The sequence below is a fragment of the Dama dama genome, chromosome 1 (genome assembly GCF_033118175.1).
Source record: "Dama dama isolate Ldn47 chromosome 1, ASM3311817v1, whole genome shotgun sequence".
In the NCBI taxonomy this organism is placed as follows: domain Eukaryota; kingdom Metazoa; phylum Chordata; class Mammalia; order Artiodactyla; family Cervidae; genus Dama; species Dama dama.
In genome coordinates this window covers 63,588,498-63,616,011 of record NC_083681.1, presented here as the reverse complement: position 1 = coordinate 63,616,011, position 27,514 = coordinate 63,588,498, and the positions used below count along the sequence as shown (strand labels likewise).

Below are 27,514 nucleotides of genomic sequence, written 5' to 3'. Positions count from 1 at the left end.
GGCTCCACAGGAGGAGGCGTGTCCACGTTCGTGCACGTGTCTGTGAATAGTTACAGGACAGCTGCGGGCCGGGGTGGACAGGGCATGGATCTGCTGGATACCGCCTCTGGACAAGTGCATGAGACAGGTTTACATCAGAGGTCAGTTCTCGTTTTACCCAGGAAGGAAAGGGAGTCCTGAGCCGGGCAGAGAGCTCGCCCGAGGGCACACCGTTACGAAGAGGTGCGTTCAGCCAGGTGTTCCAAGCGCAGGCCACAACTAGGGACGTTTCTCATTTTCGCCCACCCATTACGCACGCGTGTAATACACACCCCCCCCCCCCCCCAGCACACACACTCGGACACTGAAGCACAAGAAGGATCCAGCACAGCAAGCGGCGTTTTACGGTTTAACAGGAAAGTCACCGACTCTTGCAAATCTGATCAGTTATGGCCTTCTCCCTGGAGTAGTACTCAGACTACTGCGTGTGTAATATTTCAAGTGGCGGGGAGAGGTGAGGGTGGAATCGCAGCCCTCTGGAGGCTGTCCATTTATCAGTTGCCAGATTAAGAAGAATTTCTATTCTGATCGGAGCCTAGAAAGCAACATAAAGAAAACCAGACGGATTTGGGAAGAGAAGCAAACAGGGGCAAACTCCTCCCTCCAAATACAACTGGAGTTTCGTCTCGGGAAAGGGGGAGGGGCGTGGCAGAAAGTCTTGAGAGAGGTGGGGCGTCTGACTTGGGTCCCCTCCCCCAGGCCTCGGTCCCCTCCTCTGGTCCCAAACCCCTCTTGTTCCCCTACCCATACTCGACTCGCTGGCTGGTGTTCGGCACAAAAAGGGTTTGAAAAGGAGCTGCAGACGCCCAAAGCCCGGACGGCGGGAAGGTGGCAACGCACAGTGGCTTTTCCTTTATCTCTTTCTTTAATTCGTCAGCTCCCGAGCCTAAGGTCGATCCCCACTTTCCCATCCGCCAGGTCGCTCACTCGGCATCTCTTTCCCGCTCCTCCACCGCCCCCTCGGCTGCTCCTCTAGACCCTCGGCCTCCAGCCCCGCCTCTGCCGGCGCTGGGTTTCACCCGCGGCGGAGTGAAATCAGCAAAGTGACCGCCCCTCTGGAAGATCATTGGTGCAGCCCCTGCCCGTCGCGGCCGATGATTGGTGGGCCGCTCGGGTTATTTGCATGCCGGCGGCGGCCCAGTACCCAGCTATGCGGGCGGCTGGCTCCGCGCAGAAGTTTGCAGAGCGCTTTCTCGCCGGTCGGTCCCGGACTCGCGCAACGCCCGGAGCCGCCTCCCTCGATCGCCGCCGCCCTGTTCTCTCTGGATCCCTTCTCTGCGGAGGATAGACTCTCTGCTTCAGGGAAGTTGAGGTGGACCAGGGGGATTGCGGAGGAGGGGCGGCGGAGGATCGTTCCAGTGACAGCTCGGAGTCGGGACGCCGGGAGCGTGGGGCTCTGGCCGCCGCGAATCTCGCCCACCTTTCTGCGGCCGCCGGGTAGGCGGGCGGGCGATGCGGCCGCCGAGCCCCGCGGTGCTGAGAGAAAGGAGGGCGCCCCGGAGAGCCTAGAGCTTGTTTCTGCCGACTTGGGGAAGGGCGCATGGAGTTGTGAGCGCCCCTCGCTCGGCGAGGCCGCCCCGGGCAGGCTCCCCATGGCCGGGACGTACAGCTCCACTTTGAAGACGCTGGAGGACTTGACCTTGGACTCCGGGTATGGGGCCGGGGACTCGTGCCGCTCGCTCAGCCTCTCGTCCTCCAAGTCCAACTCGCAGGCGCTCAACTCTTCGGCGCAGCAACACCGCGGGGCGGCCTGGTGGTGCTACTCCGGCTCCATGAACAGCCGCCACAACAGCTGGGACACGGTGAACACGGTGCTGCCCGAGGACCCCGAAGTGGCCGACCTCTTCTCGCGCTGCCCGCGCCTGCCCGAGCTGGAGGAGTTCCCCTGGACCGAGGGAGACGTGGCCCGGGTCCTTCGCAAAGGTGCCGGCGGCCGGCGGCAGCCCCTGTTCTCCGCCGAGGCGGTCCGGCGCCTGGCCGGGCTGCTCCGCCGGGCGCTCATCCGGGTGGCCCGCGAGGCGCAGCGCCTGAGCGTGCTGCACGCCAAGTGCACCCGCTTCGAGGTGCAAAGCGCCGTGCGCCTGGTGCACAGCTGGGCGCTGGCCGAGAGCTGCGCGCTGGCCGCGGTCAAGGCCCTGTCCCTGTATAGCATGAGCGCGGGCGACGGGCTGCGCCGGGGCAAGTCGGCGCGCTGCGGCCTCACCTTCTCAGTGGGCCGCTTCTTTCGCTGGATGGTGGATACCCGCATCTCCGTGCGCATCCACGAGTACGCGGCCATCTCGCTCACCGCCTGCATGGAGAATCTGGTGGAAGAGATCCGGGCCAGGGTGCTCGCCAGCCAGAGCCCCGACGGCGGAGGGGCCGGAAGCGGGGAGGTGTCTGCGGAGGCCCTGGAGATGGTCATCAACAATGACGCCGAGCTCTGGGGCGTCCTGCAGCCCTATGAGCATCTCATCTGCGGCAAGAACGCCAATGGTAAGCGCGCGGGCCCCGGGCCCGTGGACCCGGTAGGGTAGAAGTCCGACCTGGGCTACGCAGGGGGTGAATTTCCTAGGACCAAGGAGACTCAAGACCTGAGAGAAAGCGTTTGGTCTTTGGGTAGAGGAGTTCATTAGAGCCTTTCCCGAGGTTGTTCTTTCGGCGACTTGACTTTTGGAGGGCAAAGTAGTGGTTGACCTGCTTCCTGTTCTGCGTCGTGTTGTCGCTGTTGGGGGCCATTCATTGAACCTCTTGATGAAGCCATCCCTGAACCTCTCTTGGCGTGAAGCGGACTGCCTTGTGGCCCTCTGCCTTGCTTGATAGGTCTGTAATTGGCCTCTTTCCCCGACCACTGGGTAGGTCAACTATGGTTCGGTCCTAGTTCTGTCGACTACAGTAGCAGCAGCCAGAGGGTCTGGGCTGCAAAGTCTTGGCTAAGTGGGATGGAAGGACGGGAACTGGATGCCCAGGACCTAGCCCTGCCACCTTGGGTTTTGCTGGATTGAAGGATGCCTTTCAGGGCCCTCTGGGGGAAGGTGGAGTGGTAGTGGTGGGTTCTTAACTGTGAGCCCAGGGTGATGGAACATGGTGACTTCTGAATCTCCTTCCCAGAAAGGGAATCACACGCCAGTTCCCAGACCCAACTTTCCAAGCTGTCACCAACCAAGTGAGCAATTAATTAAAACCCTATGTTGTATTAAGTGCATGACCTTCTAGACTTTGCTGAAAGAAAGGATGACCCCATAGTCATCAACCAAGCTAGGGGGAAGAGGGGTGGGGGATGCGCAGACAGCATGGTGTCAAGTGCCAGAAAGAAACCTTTGGGTAGTTGCGTTTCTCTGAAAGAGGACATAGCTTCAGTGCAAAGAGTGCTAGGGAAGCACTTGACCTTTTCACTGGAAAGGTTACGGTGTGACCTGGGTTCAACAGTAAACTGCCTACCAGACTCCCAACTTCAGAAGTCAGCAAACCATCAGTTCTCTAGAATGATACTTTGGCTAAGCATCCTTACAGTCTGATCTGAGGGCCATTTTAGGGGCTGCATCCAGTGGCAAATAAGTAGTACAGAGGAAGAGGCCAGGTGGGTATGAAAAAGGCATAATGGGAGTCATATTTAAGTGTGGTTTTACAAAATCATAATAGCTAAAATCTTAAACTAGCACTTAACAGCGTGTCAGTCACTGTTTTCAGCACTTTAATATATAAACTTAAGTAATCCCAGCCACCCTATTAGGTAGGTACGTCTAGTATTATCCCTATTAGATAGATGGGGAAACTGAGGTACCCAGCAGTCAAGTAATTAACCCAAGCTTACATGGATATCAAATGACAAGAATTTGAACCCAGGCAGGCTCCAGAGTTCAAGCTTTTAGCCACTAGAGGAGAGGAAGCAGTTTTGTTTTCATTGATCCAATTTCCAGGGGGAGCAGTTGCCATCTAAAGACTTCATTTTGAAGACAGTCTGTCTCTACCAGCATGGCTGACTTTGACTTTCTTGGGTTTTGTTTTTAATTCTGGCACAGCTGAAAGGAGATGCCAGGAATGGAAAGAAGAGCGTTTGCCTTTTCATTTTCCTCCTCTTAGGTCAGAGTTGAGGTCAGTCCAGAATCTCAGCTGATGATGTCACAGCTGATAATTGTGCTTTGCCCGCCAGGTCTGTGGCATCAGCACGGGGAACACGGGCTCCAGGAGAGGAAGTGGAGGGCAGGGGGATTTCCATACAGTTGTCAGAGCCCAGGGGAACTGGGCTGAGTCTGAACTTTTGGCTGAGGGGAGGCCCAGTCTGAACTCAAACAAGGAAGACTCCTAGGAGAAAAAACAAGACCCTAAGGTGGATAATAGGTGACAAACAAATAAACAAAACATGCCCTTCACACAGAACTGGTGCCCCTCAGGTTGAGAGACTTCTCGGTTTTTCTAACTGTAAATTGAAGCTGTTAAGAGCAGCTGTCTCCTCAGGGCCCTCTGAAAATTCAGAATGTGAGAAGTGTCTAGAACATAGGTGTCTTCCATGAACGGGCTTATTTCTTATCTAGGGTCATCACTCCTTGGGATTTTCTTTGCAGGGTGGGGTTTTGACCCTGTGATTTGACCTCTTCCTCTCCATCCTGCACCCCAAACAATCCTTCTTAAGCCGTGGTAGTTGAGACAGCAGGGCTCTTGTGTGACAGACAACACATCTCCTGGATGCCCAGAGCAAGCGTGGCCCTCTGTTCCCTTCAGTCTCCAGGGAGCTCTCCTGCAAGACAGGTGACCATTCGCTTCCCCTGAGTAATATGGATGCTCATTTTTTATACATGAAAACCTGAGGGAGGCCCCAGTAAACAGTAACCAGGCTCATTTATTAAGTCCCTTTAGACAAAGTGAAATGAATGTCTAGTAGAGAGGCAATGAATTACTTATGCCTGAAAGCTGACTTCAGAGGGAAGCACAGACTGCTTAGGAAAGAAGTGTGGAGAGATCCTAAACCTTTGTTGTACCGAAATAAGCCAAGGCCAGCAAGGTTACCGTCTACACAGCTGAAGTCTAAGTGGCAAATGGCCGCACACAGGAGGGAGAGTTACTGGCTCACACTCTTGTCCTGCTGCTCTTCCCTTCAAATTATATATTTATTGTTGTTATGCTTGCTAATTACATAGCAAGGGCACATGCATTTGAGTCAGCTATATAGGGCTCTTAAACTTTTAATATCTTCCAGCCGGGAATTCAAGAGCCCTAATCCATCTAGTCCAGTCCATTACTCAGAGTACTGGGCAAATATGGTTTTGCTCAACCCAAGATGGATGATAAAAGTTCTATGGTGTTTATAAAACATGATCTCAGCTTCATAGAGCAGCAGGAGTTATATATCGCTTGCTCATTTGGTATCGATGTGCCTGTTCCCAGGGCAGTGTCATTAAGTGATGCTATCTTCATGGCTTCCTTAAGAGAGGTAGAGAAACCACTTTAATAGAGTGGTATTTATAAACAGGGAGCTGGCAGAAAATAGAAGCTTCTCTCATCCACACCTCCCTTCTTCCCTCCCTTGCTCACTGTTGTATGTCAGTTTGATGCTGAGCATCCCTTGGGGTTTCTCCCTGGCCATTTTTCTTACTAAACATTCATGAATGTCCATGCCTTGGAGATAATTCCCTTCCATTCAGAGATGCTAGGTTAAATGATAGGGTTTTGATGAGAATATTCCTACTCCAAAGCAGTAACCAGGAGCATGAAGGGAGCTCCATCATAATGGTAAGGAGCCAAAACTTTGGAATTGCAGTAAGGAAGCTCACCTCTGCTATTTCTATGAGTGACCTGGGCCATATTTCTTAACCATTCTAAGCCTCAATTTTGTTATCTGTAAAATGGGGGATAATAACAGCACTTAACTCCTCAGGTTGGTGTGAGGACTGGATGATATCATAGATTTAAAGATTGAATCACATAGTAAATGCTTAATAAATAGCTTCAGTTCATTCAACAAATATTTATTGACCATTGACCCTGTCTGCACCACTGTTAAAAGTGCTAGATTAATCGGGGGAGGGGGAGGGTCCTCCTCTCATGAAGCAAACTAATGGGGGAGACAAGGAAAAAGTTAACAAACAGGGATTTATTTTTAGCAGTAGGTGTTATTAACAACCACCAAAAGCAAAGTAATGGGATAGTATGATTGGGACTAATTTAAATGATGACCAAGGAAGGCCTTTCTGAAATTTCATTAGGAATAGATAATATATCAATACCGCTGCTGTCTAAGGATCTCAAAGGGGAAAAAAAAGTGAGGACCTTTCTGAATTATTCACTTATTTATCAGCTGAGGCAAATCCCAACAATCTCATTTGCAGCGGAGAAATGAAAGGGCTGCGTCTAGAAAGCTCTTCTAGTTGTAGGACTCATTAAACACCGAGCTTATAGGATGGGTTTCCATCGCGATAATCAACTCCAGGAGCAAGGGTTAATTGAGCCGCTAGTTGCTGTTTAATCAGTTTCCACACCTGCGTAGTTTGGGGAGGGGGAGCAGCTACCCTCCTTTTTAACTGTTTTATTGAAGCCAAGAGAGCTAGTAAAACTGAAACAAAGCAAGCTTGTGGAAATGCAGACTTTTTTTTCCCCCTTGAATGCCTGAGAAATGCAACCCAGCTTTAAGTTGTTAGAAGAACAAGGTGGGGTTGTTCTGCCTCCTCCAGGAGTTTTACCTGCCTCCACACCAACTGAAGGGCCATGTCTCTGTGAATTTCCCCAGCACCCAGGGCCGATTCCTGAATCGTTTCCTGCATGTGTCTCTCCCATCACTCTTCCGGCTCAAGGGCACCCATGTCTCCCCTGTGCCTCCCACGGGGTCTGGCACACAGCGGACACTCCAGGACTGGCAGTCGGACAAATGATTGATACCACCATACAAAATGTTTAATTCCAGAAACTTCATTTGCAATCCTTTGACCCCCCTCAGAAGACTCTTCCCTGCTTTCTACCGTGGCTGAGAATTTCAAGTTCTTGGTGAAGAGAGGCAGCATTTTGGAGGGTACCCAAACCATGGGGACATCATTCAATCTTTTGATCCTCTAATCTTGAGCGAGGCTCCCTACACTGTGATGAGTCAGTGTAAATAGGAGGGATTTCTGGTTGCGGGGGCTTCCTTCAGTGTGCAGTATCCACAGCGGGGGTTTCACAGCAGCCGTCTAACTGGCCACAGATAGACCCACAGGAAGACTGAGTTCAAAGAGGCACTCAGTTCCCCTAAGAATAGCAATAGCATCTTGCCTGCAGAGCTGCCCTAGAGGGCAGTCTGTGGATGACTATTGCTCAAAGGGCTTCCCGGGTAGCTCAGTGGTAAAAAACCCACCTGCCAATGCAGGAGACCCAGGTTCGATCCCTGGGTCAGGAAGATCCCCTGAAGAAGGAAATGGCAACCCCATCCAGTATGCTTGCCTGGAGAATCCCATGGACAGAGGAGCCTGGTGGGTTATAGGCTATGGGGTCGCAAAGAATCAGACATGATTGAGTGAGATAGCACGGCACTGCTCAGCAGAGGTTGCATCTGTGTTGTACCTCACCTGCCTCCAGTCTGAGGATGGCATTACGGCCTTCAACGACCTGGTCATCCCAGGGATGCATGGACAACGTCTCAGGTCTGAAATGAGCCAGGGACGCTGGGCTGCGAACCCTCAGGCTGGTCCTTATCCCGTTTCCCCATCAGTACCCGTCCTTCCCCAGTGGGGCTGTGGGCGAGTGCTCTGCCTCTGTTTCCACATTCTTCCAGCTGTAATAACAGGCCTGACCTCTGCATAGCTCAGAAACCTTTTCTTCTGGGATCTTGCCCGCTGCCTATAAAAACCCATCAAGTGGGATGCTCTTTCACAGAAGGGTCTCTGGGAGCCCAGGATTCACAGCTTGGTGACAGCCAGGCCAGGACCAAGCCCCATGTCACTCACGCCCTAGGCCTGTGCTTCTTCTGTGAAGAGTCCCAGAAACAAAGGTAGAGAGGGACAGGGCGGTATTTGCCCCTCTGCCAGTGGAGGTGAGGGTCAGACTCAGAGACTCGGTGATCTTGCTTGGAGATCTTGCTTGTTAAAGGCCTGCTGTGTCCAGGCACTTTACATCCTTTAGGTCAGAGAATCTTCACAACCAAGGTGAAAACCAGGCTTCAAGGCCTAAGTATGGATCTCCCTCCAGAGGATGTGTTATGCTGTTTAAATGCTGCTTGCTGGTGGGCCCAGAGTGTCCCGCAGGTGCCATCCATTTTAAGGCGCCTTTATTGCTACTTCTGAGGGGCAGGGAACTCTGCCGCCCAGGGAGGGCCTTACAAGTGTCAGCTGCTGAGTGATCAACAAGCTTAGCTGAATGGAAAAGCTGCCGCCTCCATCTTCCAAGAGAGGGGAGAGCCAGCTTGGAGGAGGACACCCAGCAGGAGAGAACCCAAAGGGAGCCTATGTTTAGGCCACTGGCCTCAGGACACTCAACTCATTTGCTCTGGAGCCGGCAGAAAGTCTTCTGTGAAGGGGCCTTTGATTTCCTCCGAGTGCCCTACAGTGTTGGGCCGTTGGTGAAACGTCAGAGCCGGGAGCACAGGGAGAGAAGAAATCGGCGTAGCAAGCGCTGAGATGCTCCGGCTTTGAAGTCTGAGCTGGGCCCCAAATTGCCTTGCCTCTTACCAGGGCCTGGAGCAAGTCACTTCAAGTCCCCGACTGTAAAGCACGGGGCCGGCTCTCATCCACAGGCGGTTATGCTCCATGAATACTCACTGCTCCCAGGACGTCAGAGCTGATGCTGGGTTGAGCGTTGAGAACTTGCCCAGGGTGGGGCGGCCCGGGTGTCATTCCTGGCGCCCTCCCTTGTGAGTTGTGTGATCCCGGGCAGGGTTACTGCTATGCCTTGGTTTCTTCCTCTGTAACAGGATTTGGACTGCATCACTTTTTTTTTTTTTTAATTTTGGCCTCACTGAGTCTTGGTTGTGGGGCATGGACTTTTCTCTAGTTGCCACACGTGGGGATTTCTCTAGTTGTGACACAAGGACTTTGTTGCCGTGCAACATTTGGGATCTTTGCTCCCTGACCAGGGATCAAGCCTGCATGCCCTGCACTGGGAGGCGGGTTCTTAACTGCTGGACCACCAGGGAAGTCCCTGGCCTGGGTACATTGTGTTGCAGGGCTGTCCTGGGCCCTGAAGTAAACTTAGCAGCATCCCAACCCCTCCCACTAGATGCCAATAGCATCTTCCCTCCCCCACTCTCCCCACCCCAGATGGCCAGTTGTGACAATCAAAAATGTCTCTAGACACTGACAGATGTCTGTGGGGGGTGCAGAATTGCCCCTGGTTGAGAAATACTGCTCTGTAGTAGAGCTGAAAAGAGGACCCAACTCGTAGGATGTTTGGGAGGATTTACTAAAGGTCTCTGTGAGGGACTTTGCACTGGGCCTGCACATAAAATAGTCATTCTAATCACTGTCATATTTTTTTGCAAACTGTATTGCATGCACCCGTCGAGTTCACTTTTTGCCGAAGTGGGCACTGGTAGTGCAGGGGAGGACCGTGACCCAAATCCCAGGGTGACAAGGATGAGTCACACAGCTTTCCTGGGTGACTAATAGGGAGGAGGAAGTTACGGAATCTGGAAAAAGCACCTTTGCACCCTGCCCGGTTATGGCTCCACTTGCCCTTAAGATGAAGCGGGCTGGCAGCGGGCAGTGAGAGCCGACCCTCCCTCTGAGCTCCAGGCCGACCCTGCCGGGAGGACAGTGATAGCGCAGACTCAGAGCTGCGCTCACTCTGCTGGGGAGTCACTCTGCCATGTGTCTGGGACCCCGCCTCGTGCAGCTGCCAAGCCCTGAGCCACAGGACAGCAGGTGTTTTGTGTTTGCCGGCCTGTCATGTAAACATACTTTGTGGTCGTCTTGCTTGTTTTAAAAAAGGCCTAAATGGTTTTGCAACTTTGGCGGTAGGCTTGGAGCAGCTTGCCGAATTGGGAGGAGAAGCTTCAGAAACACCACCCGAAGTAAGCCTGAGGAATGCCACGCCGGCCTCATTAATCAACTACTTGCCGAGCGCCAGCTACATCTAAGGCCACGGAGACAGATGGGAGGAGGATGGGAATGGATCTTGCCCGTCAAGAAGTTTAGAATCTAGTAGGGACGGCAACGGGCTTTCCCGGTGGTCCAGACAGTAAAGAATCCGCCTGCAATGCAGGAGAGACCTGGCTTCACTCCTTAGGTTGAGAAGATCCCCTGGAGAAGGGAATGGCTACTCACTCCAGTATTCCTGCCTGGGAAATCCCAGGGACAGAGGAGCCTAGCGGATTACAGTCCATGGGGTCGCAGAGAGTCAGGCATGACGGAGTGACCATGCATGCTGGGAAAGCAAAGCGTGTCCATGGATCCTTCCAAGGATGTAAGGTCCTTACATTTAAATGACAGATGATGGTAAAGCCACATCTTCCCCACTGCCCATCAGCGGTGTTTTTCTTGAGCCGTTTCACTTAATCCCCCCGAGCTGCTCTGTAAGATAGATATACTGTCCACCCCATAGACGGGGACCCTGAAGCTTTGGGTGACGGGAGAGGTGAGCCCTGGCTGGGTGGGAGGGAGGGGGTCGGGGCTGCTTTGTGGAGGATGTGGCATGTGGTCCAGGGGCACTGGGCGGGCCGGGCTGTGATGGGGAAGAGGAAGTGGTGCTGAGAGCATGCAGGCTTCCAGGCAGAGGGAACAGTGTGAGCAAAGACCTGGAAGCCAGCATGTGTGTGTTGGAAAAGTGACCCTCTTTGGCTGGAAGGTTCAGACGCATGATGAGGAGGAGCAGGGCAGATAACACAGCAGAGAGGAAAACTTTCCCACATCTTTTATCCAGATGTTAAGGAGCCTGCCAGAGCTCAGGAAGAGAGTTTTCCAAAACTCATTTTTATAATTCAGAAATGGAGTGTGTCTGCTCCCCAGCGCATCGTAACCACAGCCTCAGACCTCCCATTACCCCTCTTGTTGATTGAAAGCTTGACCTCAGAAATGCCCCCGGCCTCTGTCCTAAGACTACAAGTAAGGAAAGAAGGCTTCTACCCCAGCAGACCTGGGCTGAGAGGGCCTGAAGGGCAAGGCTGCCATCAACTTTACTTCCCTCATGCAATTTGACTTCTGACCTGGCATTTCTTGCAAAGCTCTGAACATAGCATTTCAAGCCAAAGCAGTCCCAGTAGGGAATGAAGATTGGGGCTGGCACACCTGTTAAATGAGGCTGTTGGCCTGACTCTTGCCAAGGCAGGATTCTCAAATGTGGAGGCAGAGAGGGACAGAAAACAGGATAAGAGGGTCCCAGAACTTTAGAGTTGGGCTTGGTATGTTCAACTTCCAGTTTGGAGCGTATCATTTTGGAAAATAACAGCTCAATTCTGAGAGATTTAGTCACCTTCTCATTCTTGCTGAAGGTGTTTCCAGAGCACTGATAATCAAGATTTCAGTACTGTTAGCTGTTTGATATTGTGGAACCACCTTCAAGGTCAGTACCACCTGGATTGAACTCCCTAGGGTCCAGCTGAATTCCGCTGACAGTAGTAAAATGAGATAGATCATCAGTGGTTTAGCCCATAACTCGGGTGTTAGACCTTTTCCTGACCCCAGTGTTATAAAGGAATTTGTCACTTGAAAAAGAGAAATCTCATGAACATTTTGCTCGCTCTCACTATGTATATATACACACACACACAATCATTTATGGTTAATGGTTTGAGGTCCACTGTTTTCTAAAATTGAGCTAGGCAAGAGGTTGGGGGTAGGGGGTGGTCAGGTCCATGATGAAAAAATTACATAGGAAAGCTGAATTTGGAAGTACCAGAGGTAGAAGGTTAGGGATGGGGAGAGATTAAAGAGGACCACAAATAGAGTGAAACAGGTCTTTCAGTGCATGAAAATCATCCCTAAAATTGAGGCAAAATTTTGTTGAAATTTTTACAGCTTTTCTCCTGTATCTTTTAAGATATTGAAAGCATTATTTGCAGGGAGGAGAGCTGTTCATGAACACTCATTTCACAGACCAAGCAAGTGTATGTGCACAAGCATCTTGGACCGTCCAGTTCTGAAGGCTGTGGATCCAGAAAATTCTGGGTTGGAGCTTGGCCTCTCCATGACCTGGAGTGAATCACTCCATCTTCTTGGCTCTCTGTTACTAATCTGTGGCGTGAAGAGGTTGGACTAGATTCTCCAAGGGCCCCTCTGTCTCCAATAATGTTTCTAGACCCCACGTGGATGTTGTGAAGTCACTTTCCTAAAGTCGAGCCCTGTAATTAGTATCCTTGGGAAAGAAATGGGCTGGGATGGGGCTGGCCAAGCTCTCGAAAAGATGGCCCGGGTAGTAGGACCAAACACCATCCTTTTTATATCAGGATTAACCGTGATTATTCCGCTTAGATTTTTTCTTCCCCCACTTTCCTCAGAAGGTGAGTTCTGTCTACTCTTGGCCGACCCACCCCTCCAGTGCTCAGCAGCTGTGTCCAGGTCCTGGCCGGCCTGCTGGGTGGTGGGATCAGCCCCGAGGTGACTTCATGCAGCCGGTGTTTGCAGCCCGCCTACCCGGCCTCAGATATTTATAGCAGGGAGCAGCTAGGAAAAAAAAAAATTAAATATGCTACACCCTTCTTTATACTGTGTGGGACAGAGACAGGCATTGTGAGGAATTTAGAAGGCAGGGCAGTATAATCCAGCAAGATATTTTTAAATGCTATTTGTTGCAGTTGGCAGGGCCGGTTCTTCAAAGGCAGGGAAAGTGAGAGTAAGTGAGGATGACAGGCTGCCAGGAATTCTGAAATTGAGACGGGAAGCTCGGGACCCCAACGGGTATGGGTTCTGAACCCTGATTTCCTTCAGTCGCAGAGTTTGAGCAGGGCTTGGGGAGGTCCCCACCAGAGCTGGGTGAGTGGGGCGGCTTGTCCCTCTCCCCACCCCGGCCCATCTACTCTACAAATTCCCCAGTTCAAGGTGAATCAAATGTTCTGGAGAAGCAGCACTCATGGCTGAAAAAGAAAACCAGAGACCCGGCGCTGCTGCTTTAACTCATTTCAGCAGCTGGGAAAACCACGTTGTACGTGGGGACACCGTTTGGAAGCAAGTGGCTTGCAGCTGTTCTCCGGGCTGTGTGATCTTCCCAGGACGAGCCAGGCAGGCCAGGGCTGTGCCGGGACCCAGTTCAGTAGCAGGTGAGAGGGCCTCCGGGGTAGAACTCCCTCTGAAAAGATGACAGAGACGCCCCCCCCCCGCCCCCCGCATCCCCGCCACCACCACCTGTCCCACGGATGCTTGTAACTATCCTGGGAGAGGCTGCCGTGTTTTCTACCGTGTTGGTCTTGCAGGACACGGGGTGGTTACGGTGGGAGGGCCTGGAGATTGCGATCCAGGGAGAGGCTAAGAGTTCGGTTTTGAGTGCATCAACTTTTTTGTCCAGCTTTTATGTATTGGGGACTTACTGTGTGCGGTGTTAAAACAAATGAATATGAGAGACTCAAAGGAGGGGAGGGTGCAGGCCCAGTGGATCGTGAGGAGGAGGGAAGTCTGCTGGAGGAGACTGGGGAGGCCAGCCAGGCTGGGGAGGACAGCTCTGGGCAGAGGGAGCAGCAAGTGTGGGGTGAGGCCATGGAGGCCGGCGGGACACGTGACAGGAGCAGGGTATATACGTATTAAGGAGATGTGATCAGAGAAGGAAGGGAGGGAGTGGTCAGCCAGGTAGGGCCTTGGAGGCCACTGCGTGGCAGCTTGGCTTCCAATTCTCAGTCTTCTGGGAGCCACTGGAGGGGCCGAGGCCCAGGACTGACATGGTCTGATGTACATTTTAACAAGATCACGCTCTCTGCCATGTTGGAAATGAACTGTAGCGTCAAGCAGGGGCGCAGCATGACTGCTGAGGACGCTTTGGTGATGATCCAGGTGAGAGGATGGTGGCTTGGGTGTCAGTGGAGGAGGTTATTGATGGTTTTTGTTTGTTTGTTTGTTTTTTAAGATTCTTTTCATGTGGGCCATTTTCAAAGTCTTTATTGAATTTGTTTCAATACTGCTTCTGTTTTATGTTTTGGGTGTTTGGCTGCAAGGCATGCGGGATCCTAGCTCCCCGACCAGGGATTGAACCCGCACCGCCTGTATAAGTAGATGAAGTCTTAACCCCCGGGCCGCCAGGGAAGTCCCTAGTGGTGTATTTTGAAGTTCGAGCCAGCGGGACTTGCTAAGAACTTGGATGTGAGGGATGAGTGAGGAATCTGTGTGACCCCCAGGGTTTATGGTCTGAGCAACAGAAAGGAGAGAGTGGCGTGGACTGAAAGGGGAACAGCTCTGTAGGAATAAGCAGGGCTGAGCCAGGGACCCAAGTGTGGTTGTGGTTGCTTGTCTCAAACTTTATACAGAGACCGATCAAGCAGGAGGGTGGCCTCCTGTCTCCTTGACTCGGAGGAAAGGCCTCCGTGAGCATCTTCAGTCACGATGGATTGACTTCCACAAGGGTAGGCACTGCGCAGCAGGGCCAGTTAGGACGTCAGACAGTGGAGATTTAATTTTCAGTCTTATCATTCTTTGGTGGATGGCCTTAAGAGCCCCCCTAAATTTTGCCTTCTAGCTTCTTCACAGGCAGCCAGCAGCCTTTAATGAAGATCATCAGATCCATTGTTTCCTGTCATTAGTGTGAGGTCTGTTTAATTAGGCCCAGTTGTTCTGTGGATTGTTGTGACTTTGAGCATGTGTCCTTCAGTTCTGGGAAAGCGAGTTTCCATTTCCAAGCAGCTTTGGATTCCTGGAGGTCAAGTCTGGGTCAGAAATTTATCCAGAAAGAGAGCCGTCAGGGGGTGCTTAGTGAGGGCCCAGGGGCCTGGAGGGGCCTCAGAAGGGCCTTGGGAGCAATCAGGTGTCAGAGAGATGATTTGACCCCTGCTGCTCAGGTGACACAGGTGGCTGAGAGGTGGAATCTGAGCGTCATTGCTGCCTGATAGCTAACTTCATCTCTGAACATCAGTCTTCCTCTTCTGTTTAATGGGTATACCATGGTTTCTAACTTAGAGATGTTTCAGGGACTCTTAACCCTGGATTCACACTAGAATCACCTGGAGAGCTTTTCAAAAGAAAAAGTGTATGTGTGTGAAGGCCCCACCTCCAGAAATTCTGATATAAATGATCTGGAGTAGGGCCCAGACCATGTGCCATAGAGTTCTTGGGAGAGTCTGATGCTCTATAAGCACTCAGACATTAGCTGTTATTCGTGGCAAAATGAAATCATTGTTCTAGAGCATTCGAGTCTGCCCCACCCAGGATGGTGACTTTCCTTCACTTCCCAGCCATGCTGATTTGGCTCGCTCCTCTGGCGGGATCACCAAAACACACCCAAGAGGAGCTTGAGCTGTGAGGTTCTCGTGAAAAGAGCACAGTTAGATCTAGAATGGCAGTGGCACCGTGGAATGATGTTACCCAGCCCACTGCTAAATGAGGGAGATTAATTCCATCTTTCAGAGGAGGAAACCGAGGCTCAGGGAATTTCACTTGATCAAAGTCATACAGTTAATGAGAGGTGGAGATGATAATCAAACGCCGGCAGCCTCACCCCTGATTCCCCGCTCAGTCACGCCCTGTTGCCTCCCAACGCAGAGAAGCTGAGAGATTCAATGCTCAGCTCGCATCTCCAGCACATACCTGCCATGGTTGAGCCTTTACAGAGTCCCAGCCCTTGCCACATGCTTCAAGTGTATGGTATTGAGTGGTCTATAATTGCCCAGTGAGGTTTGTATTCTTCTTAATCTCATTTGACAGCTGAAGAGATGGGGGCTCAGAGAGGTCAAGATAGCATAGCTGGAAGATCAGCTGGGCTCCGAGGTCTTCATCCACCAGGCTGCCTCTGTCCTCCCCCGCTTCTGTCCTCAGCAGCAGCCTGAGGTGCTGAGGTGAAGCACATGCGGAAATTTCCTGAGCCAAGAAATGAATGGGTTTGTCCAAGAAGTCTCGAGGAAAAGCATCCTTCATAGCTTCCGAAGGACCGAGCCATTTAGGTACCTTAAAATAGTAACATCTCTCAGAGGGGTGACTAGCCTGACCCGCCTGAAGGCTGTGGTATAGATATTTGTTTCTCTGGGAGTTTAAAGCCATATTCTGCAAAGCATGGTGCTTCTCTTCTGTTGCTGTGAATGAAATAACCTCTGAGAGATTGTGTGGGTTGCTTAAAATAGTTTCAGAGGAAGAGAGTTTGGAAGCTGTTAGCTTCTCGAGTCTATTTCCTCCTGATTTATGACACCTTAGAGAATGCCGGGCCTCTTCTTGTTTACCCTCTGGTTTTTTCTTTCTACCATATTTTAGCCCTTGTGTCATCGTTAGATGAAAGAGTTTGTCACCCAAAAAAGTGACAACCTTTCCTAAGTAATCAGAGGCTCTATACACATTTTTTTTTTTTTCTTTTAAAAGGAATAAAGAAATGAGGCGAGGCCATTTGTTTTCCAATCCGTCATTTCTCTCTTCCAGCTGCTGAGATTCCAAAATCATAGCGATGATGTTTATTCTGGGGCAGGAAGAATTTATTTTATTCCTTCACACTAAGGTCTGCCCTGGGAAGCGCATGTTTTCTTACAGTCTTCGTAGCATGGGAGCCAGGACACCTGACATACTGTGGAAGTGAAAGTGAAGTCGCTTGGTCGTGTCGGATTCTTTGCTACCCTGTGGAGTATAGCCCACGCAGGCTCCTCTGTCCATGGGATTTTCCAGGCAAGAATACTGGAGTGGGTTGCCATTTCCTTCTCCAGGGGATCTTCCCAACCCAGGGATCGAACCCAGGTCTCCCGCATTGCGGGCAGATGCTTTAACCACTGAGCCACCAGGGAAGCCCTGACAGACTGTAAGGGAGAGGAATTGCTCTATTCAACACAGCAGTCAGTAGCCTTGTGAAGCTACTGAAATTTAATAAAATTCAATATGGTTAAAACATCGAGCACATGACATTTCTAGTGATCACTGGTTATGGGAGGCAGGTGGCTATCAGATTGAACAAGGCAGATATGGACCATCTCCATCACCGCAGACGTTCCATGGGGCATGTGGCCATAAAGTGAGTCATTGGTTGGTCACTTGGGGCCAGCTGAATTTTCACAGGTCTCAAAATTTTAACCATTATCCAGCCTCTCTGAAGCCATCTGTGTGCAGAAACAAGATTCATGGATGTGGAGATTAAGGCTATGTGGCTCTAACCTCTAGACCCTTGACACAAGGTCAGCTTTTATGATTTCCAAGCTGCCTGGCCTGGAGCAAGTACGCCTCTGAAGTTATCACTGTCCCTTATCAGTGAACTGGTAATCTGAAAGTACCCTGTAGGGGTTTTGTGAGGGTTAAACAGAATAAAAAAACACACATACAACACTTAGCAGAATGCTTGACACATGGTAACAACTTACATGTGTTACAAAGTTGTTCATAGGTTTTCTCATTTGAGTCCTTCTTGTCATTTTCAACAACAACTCAAATGAGTTGACTTCCTCAGTGGTTCAGACGGTAAAGCGTCTGCCTACAATGCAGGAGACCCGGGTTCAATCCCTGGGTCGGGAAGATCCCCTGGAGAAGGAAATGGCAACCTACTCCAGTATTCTTGCCTGAAAAATCCCATGGATGGAGGAGCCTGGCAGGCTACAGTCTGTGGGTTCCCAAAGAGTCGGACACGACTGAGCGACTTCACTGTCATTTTCAAGACAATGAAACAGGCTTGGGGGAACACTATTGCTACTAGCCCTGCTGGTGCTCCTAGGACCAAGCAATAGGACTTGAACTTGAGTTCTGCTTTTTCTCCTCCAAGACTGATTTCCTCCGGGGCTGGTTGGGTAACCCTTTGTCATAAGTCAGAGGAGGTGTGTCTGAACTAGAAACTCATTCAGGAACTGCCTATTCCTTCTACCATTTGAGGTGAACTCTTTTCAGAGGTGTTTTGCCTAAAGCCCGCCCATCATGTCCACTCGGAGAACTGCCAACAGGCGCGCTCCTTCCAGAGTCTTTGGCTTCTTGGAGGTTGAAGTTTGTCCAAGAGATTAAGGCTGTTAGTGCTCCACCTGCCCTGTGGCCCTTTTGTGTCCTTTGCTATATGAGGACTGAGCCTGAGAGAGCCCTCGGTGGAATTCTGGTAGAGGATGACTTTGAAAGGAATGTCCCCTGTAAAGAGTAGGACCAGGAGAGGCCTCTCCTGGTGATGTGATGAATAGAAGGGGTCTGAGAGGATGTTTGCTCATCCCTGGAGCCTGGGTTCAACCCCTGACTCTACTACTCACTTGCCCAAGTCATATAGCTAATTAGTTGGCCTTTCTGCACCTCAGTTTCCCCATCCTTAAAATGGGAACAGTGTAAGAGTTTACCTGGCATGGTGGTGGTGAGGATAAAATGCAAAATAAAGCACTCAGCCCGGTGCCGGACACAGTGCGACCACCAGGTGCCCACGGCCGATGCCACCCATCGCCATCTCTGCCATCCTCCTCGTCGTTGCTTCCAGGCAGTGGCATTTGGTGCGCTATTACTTTCAGGTGCTGTTTTCATTTCCTGCTTGAAGGCATCTTAGCTGTCTAGTCAGAAGTGGTCTTTAAGTGAATCTTAGCTCTTTGGGTGTCTTCAGTTAGATTTGCGTACCACGGGTCTCTCTGTGGTCTTTTTTTCTTTGTGTTTTTCTCACTTCCTTCTTCCCTCCCTCCCTCTCTCCTTTCCTTGTCTGACTGTCTGTCTTTCAGATGGTAGGGATAAACAGCATGACTGTGCAACTGTCATTTCAGTATCTCACCTGGTATCCACCAGCCTGCTTCCCTGCTGCTGGTGGTATGACCAGTACCACCAGTCAACCGGTATAATCTGAGAGAACTGGATTATTTCTATAGGATTAATTTGTGGTGTGAAATGCCCAGGGAGTTATGCAATTACCACTCATTTGCCCACATCCAGAACATGCTAAATCTGCCTCTTGTAACGAAATCCAAATGGCTTGGAACCATATGTGGGGAATCGAGTCATTTTCATCACAGTTGTTACAAGAGATGGGTCTAAAATCAGGGGGATCCAGATGCCACTAGCGGTGGTGACATCCCTGCTTTCCTTCTGCTCATGGCTCTCCTGGGGGAGGCACCACTCTCAACCAGAAGCTTCCAAGGAAAGGAAGTTGGGGGCCAGGATATTACATCATTGTGTTGACATTTCTTTAACATGGGCCCCAGCGTGGGCCCTCCCAGGCTGACCAAACCCTTGTCCTTTGTGTGGCTTCCAGGCACTGATAGATCACCCCTGGTTAATGGATAACTCAGACTCTTCTTGACAAATAGCCGCCTTGTTAATTATCTATACTGTGCTCTCTTCCACTGTCCACTTAGTCACTCATTTGTGTCTGACTCTTTGTGATCCCATGGACTATAGCCCGCCAAGCTCCTATGGCCATGGAATTCTCCAGGCACGAATACTGGAGTGGGTTGCCATGCCTCCTCCAGGGGTTCTTCCTGGCTCAGGGATTGAACCTGTGTCTCCTGCATCTCCTGCATTGCAGGCAGATTCTTTACCACTGAGTGACCCACAAAAGCCCTCCATTAGCACTGGGGCCCCACAGACCTCAAAAGAACCCAGTGGGGTGTGTGTGTACATGTGTGTATGTATAGTATGAGTCCACACATCCTCTCCTCCTTCCTAAGATACAGAAACCACTTAAATCAGTCATTTCCAGGCCTGGCTCATTGCTGAAATACTTTAAAAATTCACCTGGACCCCATCTTGGATGTGTTAGGTAAAAATCTCTAAAAGTGAGACCAGGATATCTGTGTTTTTAAGATGCACCTCAGGTGAATCCCATCCTCTGTCACTTAGACTTGGGTTTTGCCTTCGAGGCTCCTTTGAGAATGTGCACTGGGCAAATCACAACCTGAGCAACAGACTGAGCAGCTAAACAACAGCAGCAGCAACTGGGCAAAGCTCCCTTAGAACTGGCATGTGCGGCTGGTCTGTGAGGGTATCCTCCGGGAGCAGTGGGACGGAGATTTAGGTCCCTGAGCAGGAGGAGGTGCGGGAGGGTGTTGCCTTGGAAAAGAGAGCCAACCTTTGTGGGATGCTATCTTGGTTAATCATCTCAACCAAGCTGTGAGGTGGTGGAGATAAGGACACAGGCCGATATTCATCTTAAGCTGATATTTATTTATCTTTGGCTATGAGATAGGACAATTCTAAATGATTTGCATGGATTATCTCATGCAATCCCCACGACAGCCTAGAGGTGTAGGTTCTATTACTTATTCCCACTCTACAGATAAGGAAAACTGAGGCCGGGAGACAGTTTAAATGACTTGGGTTTCCCTCATAGCTCAGTTGGTAGAATCTGCTGCGATGCAGGAATCCACCTGCAATGCAGGAGACCCGAGTTTGATTCCTGGGTCTGGAAGATCCCCTGGAGAAGGGAATGGCAACCGCCTCCAGTTTTCTTTCCTGGAAAATCCCATGGACAGAGGAGCTTGGCAGGCTACAGTCCATAGGGTTGCAAGAGTTGGACACTACCTAGCGACTAAACCACCAAACCATCTCCAAGGTCAAGTCATGGGCTTTCCCTGGTGGCTCAGATGATGAAGAATCCACCTGCAATGCGGGAGACCTGGGTTCAATCCTTGGGCCGGGAAGATCCCCTGGAGAAGGGAACAGCTACCCACTCCAGTATTCTGGCCTGGATAATTCCATGGACAGAGGAGCCTGGCAGGCTGCAGTCCATGGCTAAGTTGCAAAGAGTCAGACGTGACTGAGCAACTTTCAATTCACTTCTTCACTTCGAAGGTCACACACAGTGTGTGACAGAACAGGAGGTTGAGGTTAGTGTGACGAGACCTCAGAGCCTATAAATTCCATTTCGGAACCTGGCTAGAGCTTTATACATAATCCTTAGGTTATTGAGAGTATATCAAATAAGAATCTTCTAAGTAGAATGTCAGGTTTTCCATAGGGATTCTCTGTGCCACTTCATTTTAAGACCCTGTCCTTTGGCCTTGCTAGCCCTGGTTTTCAGAGGTTGGTCATTCCACCCCCCCCACCCCCCCCTCCCCCCGCCCACTGCCAACTGCCCATTTCCTTCTTCCCTACTTGGCCCCTGCATGCAGCTTTTCTGGGAAAGAGGCCTGGGGTCAGGGCCTGCCTCCATAGATAAATTAGTCAGGTTCTGGGTGTGCCATACTCACCACCCAGATGCAGACTCAGCACAGGCCCCCTCTTTGCCAGCATCCTTCTTAGTCACTTGTACTCAGATGGCTGTGCTCCTGTCTAGACTGAGAAGCATACAGCTTTGTGATTGAGGGCTTGGATGTTCAACTGGGCTGCCTGGATTCAAAGCCTAGATCCACTGCTTCCTTGACAGGTTGCTTCACATCTCCATGCCTCAGTTTACTTGTCTGTAAAATGGAAATAATACTACCTACCTCGTGTGACAGGTGCAGGAATTAAAGGAATTCTATCTTCTAAGATGCCTGAAACCAGCACCTGGCATGGAAGTGTCCAGTGCAGTGGCCATTATAATGATGACGGCAGTGACTGTTTGGGGTGGGACATCTTTGGTGACACTTTCTGTACCGTGATGGGGAGCCCGCTCACCCGCAAGCATATGCTGAGCATTATGGTGGAAAGATCAAGGGCTTGGGAGACAAATCTGGGTTTAATCCCAACTAAGCTGATTTTTTTTTTTTAATGTGAAGCCCCTCTTCCTGTTTGTTTTGCTTTGTAATCTATAGAGACAACAGTAGCTGCCCTGTGCTGTTGCAAAGGAGAAATGCAAAAATGTAAGCAAAGCTTCTGACAAGGTGCATGGGCTTAGCTAGCAATGAATGAATGGGGGAAAACCCAGAGCTGAATGAACCTTAGAAATATAATAAGTGAAGATAAAAATTAGCCTCAAAAGATTACATACAGTCTGGTACAAGTTTTACAAAGTTAATTTTTTTTAATGTAGTGGAGAAGTTCATCACAGCTACAATAAATACTGCATAAAGGAGAAAGTTGGTGCGTGCATACTTAGGCACTTCAGTCATGCCGGACTCTTTGAGATGCTATGGACTGTAGCCTGCTACATCCTCTGTCCATGGGATTCTCCAGGCAAGAATACTGGAGTGGGTTGCCATTCCCTCCTCCAGGGGGTCTACGTGACCCAGAATTCAAACCTGTGGCTCCTGTGAACCACCGGGGAAGCCCCAAAGGAGAAAGTGAGGAATGGAAAACACAGGTGATAGAATGATGGTTACACTGGGTCTAGAGAAGGAAAGGGATGAACTGACGGTGAGGGGGAGGGAAGTGATTGTCAAGGCTCTAGCTTTTGTTTTAGAGGTGAATTTACATTATTGTACCTCACTAAAAATGGTCATGAACCAAGCAAGCATTACACACTCAATTTGTGTAACTGAGGCTAAAATAATAGTGGGTTCTCAATAGGTGGTAACTATTATCATGACCCTGTGAAGCATCTCATGGCACAGACCACCATTAATACCGCCTGAGATTGCCTGTCATCTGTGCAAAATACCCCGAGAACCATGCTTTTCCGCCTCCAGCCACAGTGGCTTCCACACGCTGACACAGAACAGAGTGGGTATTTAAGCTGCCTTGCTTCTTAGGTTTTCTGGGCTGGTCTTGGACATGAGCGCCCGTGTGCGTCTAAAGCAGCTGGACAAAGACAGGTTTGTTTCTGCCCATGCTATGCTAGATACAGAGGCTTTCACTGGAACCACTTGAACACTCATGCTAGCCAGGAGATTTTCTTTCCGAGGGAAGGAAATGTTTGGGTTGGACCTGATGGTATTTGCCTTGGTATGATCTGAGACCTCTCTGCTTCCATTGCCACCCCCAAGCATCATGACCTTTGCCTGTGGCTTTTCTTTGCCTGTGGCTCCCTCTCTTAAGGGAAAGGGGAAGCATTGTGGGGGGGCTCATGAGACACCCCAGTCATGTGCTTGTAAATCCCTGGCCTCTCTGGGCATTAGAGATCCCATTCTCACTCCTTTCCTCTGAATCTGTGAAAGTAGAGAAGATGAGAGTGTAGGCTTTGGAGGTCAGGACACCTGGCTTCAATGTGGGGATCTTCATTGTGTGATTTGAGATTGAGGCATTCTATTTTTTTCCCTAGTTTTAAATGGAGGTACATGAAAGGTAGAATCTTAGTGTACAACTTGATGAAATCTTTGCCAGGCACATACCTGTGTGACCTATCCAGGTCAAGATCAAGATTCAGAACACTCCCACCCCAGGAAGTGCCTCTGGGACCCTTCCCTGTCAGTTTCCATTCCCTCCCCCACCAAGTATCCGTTATTCGGACTTTTGTCACCATCCGTGAGCTTGCCTGTTCTTGAACTTCTGGGGGGCTGGGTACGTTATGAAATCTTTCTGAGCCCCAGCTCAGTCTCTCCGTTTTTAAAACTGAAATTGTAGAACTTGTGTTGTAGTTTTGAGTTGAGAGAATCAAATGAGGCAACACGTGTAAAGCCATTAGTGAAACATTTGTAAAACAGTGAACAGTCAGGTAGAGCTGGTGATGGTGGATTATTGTGTGGTTGACTTAAGCCTTTGCCTGTTCTTCACCCAGGGACATAGGCCCTTCCCTGGGTCTCACTGCAATTCCCGTGCTCCCTCTGACCCATCACACCCTGGGACCACCCCCCCCAACCCCCCCAACACACCTCTGAGATTGTGCCCTCTGAGGCTTTCAGCATTTCATAGTAAAACAAGTCCTTCTCGCTTAATAAGCAGAGGAAATGGGCAGGAAAGTGGAGTTCTGCTGCTTCTGCCTCTTTTTAAAAGAGGGTCTGTTTGCTCTATTAGCAAAATCAACAGAGGCGTTGCTGGCAAGGGCTGCACTGGACAGATGTCCCTGGGTCCCCAGACGCCAGGCTTGCCCAAGTGCCGGGAGTCAGGGGTCATCGGTGAGGTTTCAGGAGCAAGAGATAGAGCCACCTCTTCCAGCTCGTCCTTTAGAGAGCAAAGCACTCCAAACAATCTACTGCTGTGACTACCTGAAATTCGACAATTATAATTTATTTCCTTAGGTCTAGGGTGGGGGCCATGGAGGAAAGCACAGGCGTCAAGGTCTGGGGGTGGGGAGTCGTGTGTGGTGGGGGGCATACTTGAATGACATATGATTCCATTTGATCTGAATGGTTTTTGCTGTGTCATTTCCTCTGGGGAGGTCTTTATGAAGAAGGAGGTAGCGCTATGCAGTTGGTGGGTGCAGTGATGACACAGGAGAGAGCTGATGAGGGCAAATTCCCTGTATTTATGATGTGGTCTAGGGCTCGGTCTGGCCACAGGAACCTCTACACACATTTACAGGATACCTACATCACGTCAAGTGTGTGTCAGAAGGCAGGTGAAAAGTTACAGTCCCTGCTCTTCAGGGAGAAGCTTTGAGTTGGGTAGCAAGAATTAAAGGAGCATTTGTAACACAGTTTATTATGTGCTATACTTGGAAGACCCTGGCCCCCTGGGGGTGGGGGAGGCACAGGGTTATTGCAGTCCTGGAGGTGGTGTCATTTGCATTGAGATCTGAAAGATAAACAGAAGTTAGCTCTCAAAACGCTTGACCCACATCAGTGCATCCTTGGGACTCTCAGCAAATACATTTCCAAGGTTAACTTCTGCCTACCCGATGAATGAGATTTTGTTTTTACTGAACTGTTTGACTCTCTTGCTGGTGGCCAGACCATTGATTTTCTTTTTCCCCTCAGCAATCTTATAGCCCCTCTCTCTTGCGCTATGGAATTTTGAATCCACAGGTCTTCTGATTCTGCAAAAGATTTTCATTTCCCTTCAAGGCGAGTGAGAAAGTCTGGGTGGGGAGATCCATCTGCAAACTGAAGACTTTATTAGTAAGGTTTTATGAGTAAGAGAGTAACCCTGCCACAGAACCAGATGAGCGATGTGTTTGTTATGGAAGAAGATACCCACTTGGCATCCCTCGAGGGGCCAGTCCTTGCAAACGGAGCCAACACGCCAAATTTCTCCAGTTACCATGGGACCCAGACTTAGACAGGAAATCATGGCAGGGTGGGAAAGAGTCCAAAATACACACAGCGGGTATACAGGCTGCAGTTAGAAAAGAGAGTCGGAGAACAATCTATCTATTTTCCTGAACGCGTACTGCAAAATCAAATGAGGTTGTTTTTCTAAGACTCCTTACATTTTATGGACCTGATTTTCAAGCTTTAATTTTTTCCACATTAAGCAATACTTAGGTTATTTGCAGTGACCCTTTTGTATGTTCCTGGTGAGTACTTCTTAGGCTTGTTTTGTGTATTTTTTTTTTTTAAAGCTCCCAAACTGAAAAAGAACCAGCGTCCCTTTGGTCTAGGAGGTGACTTGTTCCTCCAACACCTGGAAGGAATATCTTTCTGGTTTTGCCAGGGCTGTGTCTTTTCTGTGGGCAGCCCTGGTAAACCCAGTCCTCACTCATTTTATGGGATGTGCCAGTGGAAAATGGGAGGGGTCTGCTGTAAGGAAGCCCCCCTCACGGTTGGGTTTCTTGGAAATCAGTGCTGCCAAGACCAGCAACTGAAATTTCTCATTCATAAAGAAGCACATTTTCATCCTGCCCGTGAAGCTGTTAAATTGAAAAATCAGGAAGGGGATCTTGTTCTTTTTGCAGATGTAGCTCTGGAAAAGTTCAGCACAGGCCAGACGGTTCATAGCTCGGGAACAGTTCCAGGCCTCCAGAGGAACGTTTAACAGGTCGCTATTGATCGCATTTTCCATGAACTGCCCCCATGTGTTTCTTGGGGAGTGTGCTACCCTGTTGACACAATGACAGAGCATGGAGTTTGCACCCTCATGCCCCACTGACAACACACTCTCTCTCCCTCTCTCTGCTGGATCAGGTATAATTTATCAGTTGAATTCATTTTATTGAGTTTATTGCTTTTATCCCACACTGTGACCTTATAACCCATGACCAGTTTAGGAGTGAGGGGACGTGATGATGATAATCCCTAACATGGGTATAGCGCTTAATGGTGTTTACAAAGTACTTCGCAGTCTTTCTCATTTGGTCTTACAGCTATTATAGCTAACATTTATTGAGTCTTTATACCACATTTCACAAACTTTATCTTGTTATTCGGTTGCTAAGTTGTGTCCGACTCTTTGCGACCCCATGGACTACATGCAGCACACCAGGCTTCCCTGTCCTCCACTATCTCCCGGAGTTTGCTTAAGTTCGTGTCCACTGAGTCAGTGATGCTATCTAAGCATCACCTTTTGCCTTCAATCTTCCCCAGCTTCGCGGTCTTTTCTAATGAATCAGCTCTTCATATCAGGTGGCCAAAGTATTAGAGCTTCAGCTTTAGCATCAGCCCTTCCAAAGAATATTCAGGGTTGATTTTCTTTAGGATTAACTGGTTTGATCTCCTTGCAGTCCAAGTCCAAGGGACCCTCAAGAGTCTTCTCCAGTACCACATTTCAAAAGCATTTTATCTTATCTAATCCTTAAAATGACCCTGCATAATAATACTAATTATTTCCCTCTCACAGATAAAGAAATATCTTGCCTGAGATCACCTAGTTACTTGAGAGTGGACTGGGGATTTGAACCCCAAGCTTCCTGACTCAAAGCCCGTGTTGTTAAGTACCAGGTAGCACTGCCTCCCATTCTCCTGGTGTTAGAGGCAGATGGCTTCATTCTCCATAGAAAAGGTTTGTTTGAGATCCCAGAGCCAAGAGCAACCCAGTGGGGACTAGAAGTCAGATTTCCCGAGAGACCAGTGCTTTGTCATCACCCAAGACCTGTTAACCTGAAAAATATTATCCAGCTGAGATGATCCGCATTTCCAAGTCAGCCACCACTTGGTCAGAAGTGGCCAGTCCTATCCTCATTCTTCAGGGCAGGCAGATGGGAAGGAATTCTGGGAATCCAGTGCATTATGCTTACATTCTAAGTAATTTCACTGATGCTAAGAAGTCATAACGCTGCTACTTATAAGTGCACTTCCATTTAAAATTTCTACATCGGGACTCTGCAGGCTGCAGACAGACACATTTCAAACCGATTAAAGCAAGAAAACATTTGCTGGCTTTTTTGAAACTTCTGAAGATAGCATTGGCCACAAGGGTGTGTTGATTCAGGGCCTCAGTGGTGTCTTTGGGACCCTGTTTCCTCTTGCTGGCTGGCTCCTCTGGATTCTGCTCCTGGGTTGGCTCCATTATCCAGCAGCTTTTCTCTTGTGATTATAAAACTGTCTGCAGCAGCTTAAGCTTCAAAGCCTCATAGCAAAGGGGACAAGGCAGCTTCCCCAACAGCTCACGCAAAACTGTATGAGCTCTGGTTGGCCTGACGGAGGTCACATGCCCACCATTGAACCATCACTGTGGTCCTGCCCCATGCTGGGCGCCGCCCCTGCCTCCCCGCCCGGGTCCAAGAACCGCAAGTGGGCTCTAGAGGAGCGGAGAGCGGATGTAGTGGAGATGAGACGTGGGATACCTGGGGGTGCAGCAGGGGGAAGATGGGTGGTGAGATCCGGAGAGAAAAGTATAATGGAAAAAACCAGTCTTAGAAAGACATCTGCCACTTA

General features: G+C 49.9%; 1 protein-coding gene across 1 annotated transcript in view; it reads left to right on the top strand.

Annotated features, from left to right (window-relative positions):
- The first annotated feature begins 809 nt into the window (after nt 1-809).
- The window catches only part of ABTB2 (ankyrin repeat and BTB domain containing 2), a 185,471-nt gene continuing 158,766 nt past the window's right edge, over nt 810-27,514 (top strand). The window contains exon 1 of the mRNA XM_061151749.1: nt 810-2,514. Coding sequence (XP_061007732.1) covers nt 1,134-2,514 — 1,381 coding nt within the window. The 5' untranslated portion in view covers nt 810-1,133. The remainder of the gene's footprint in view (nt 2,515-27,514) is intronic.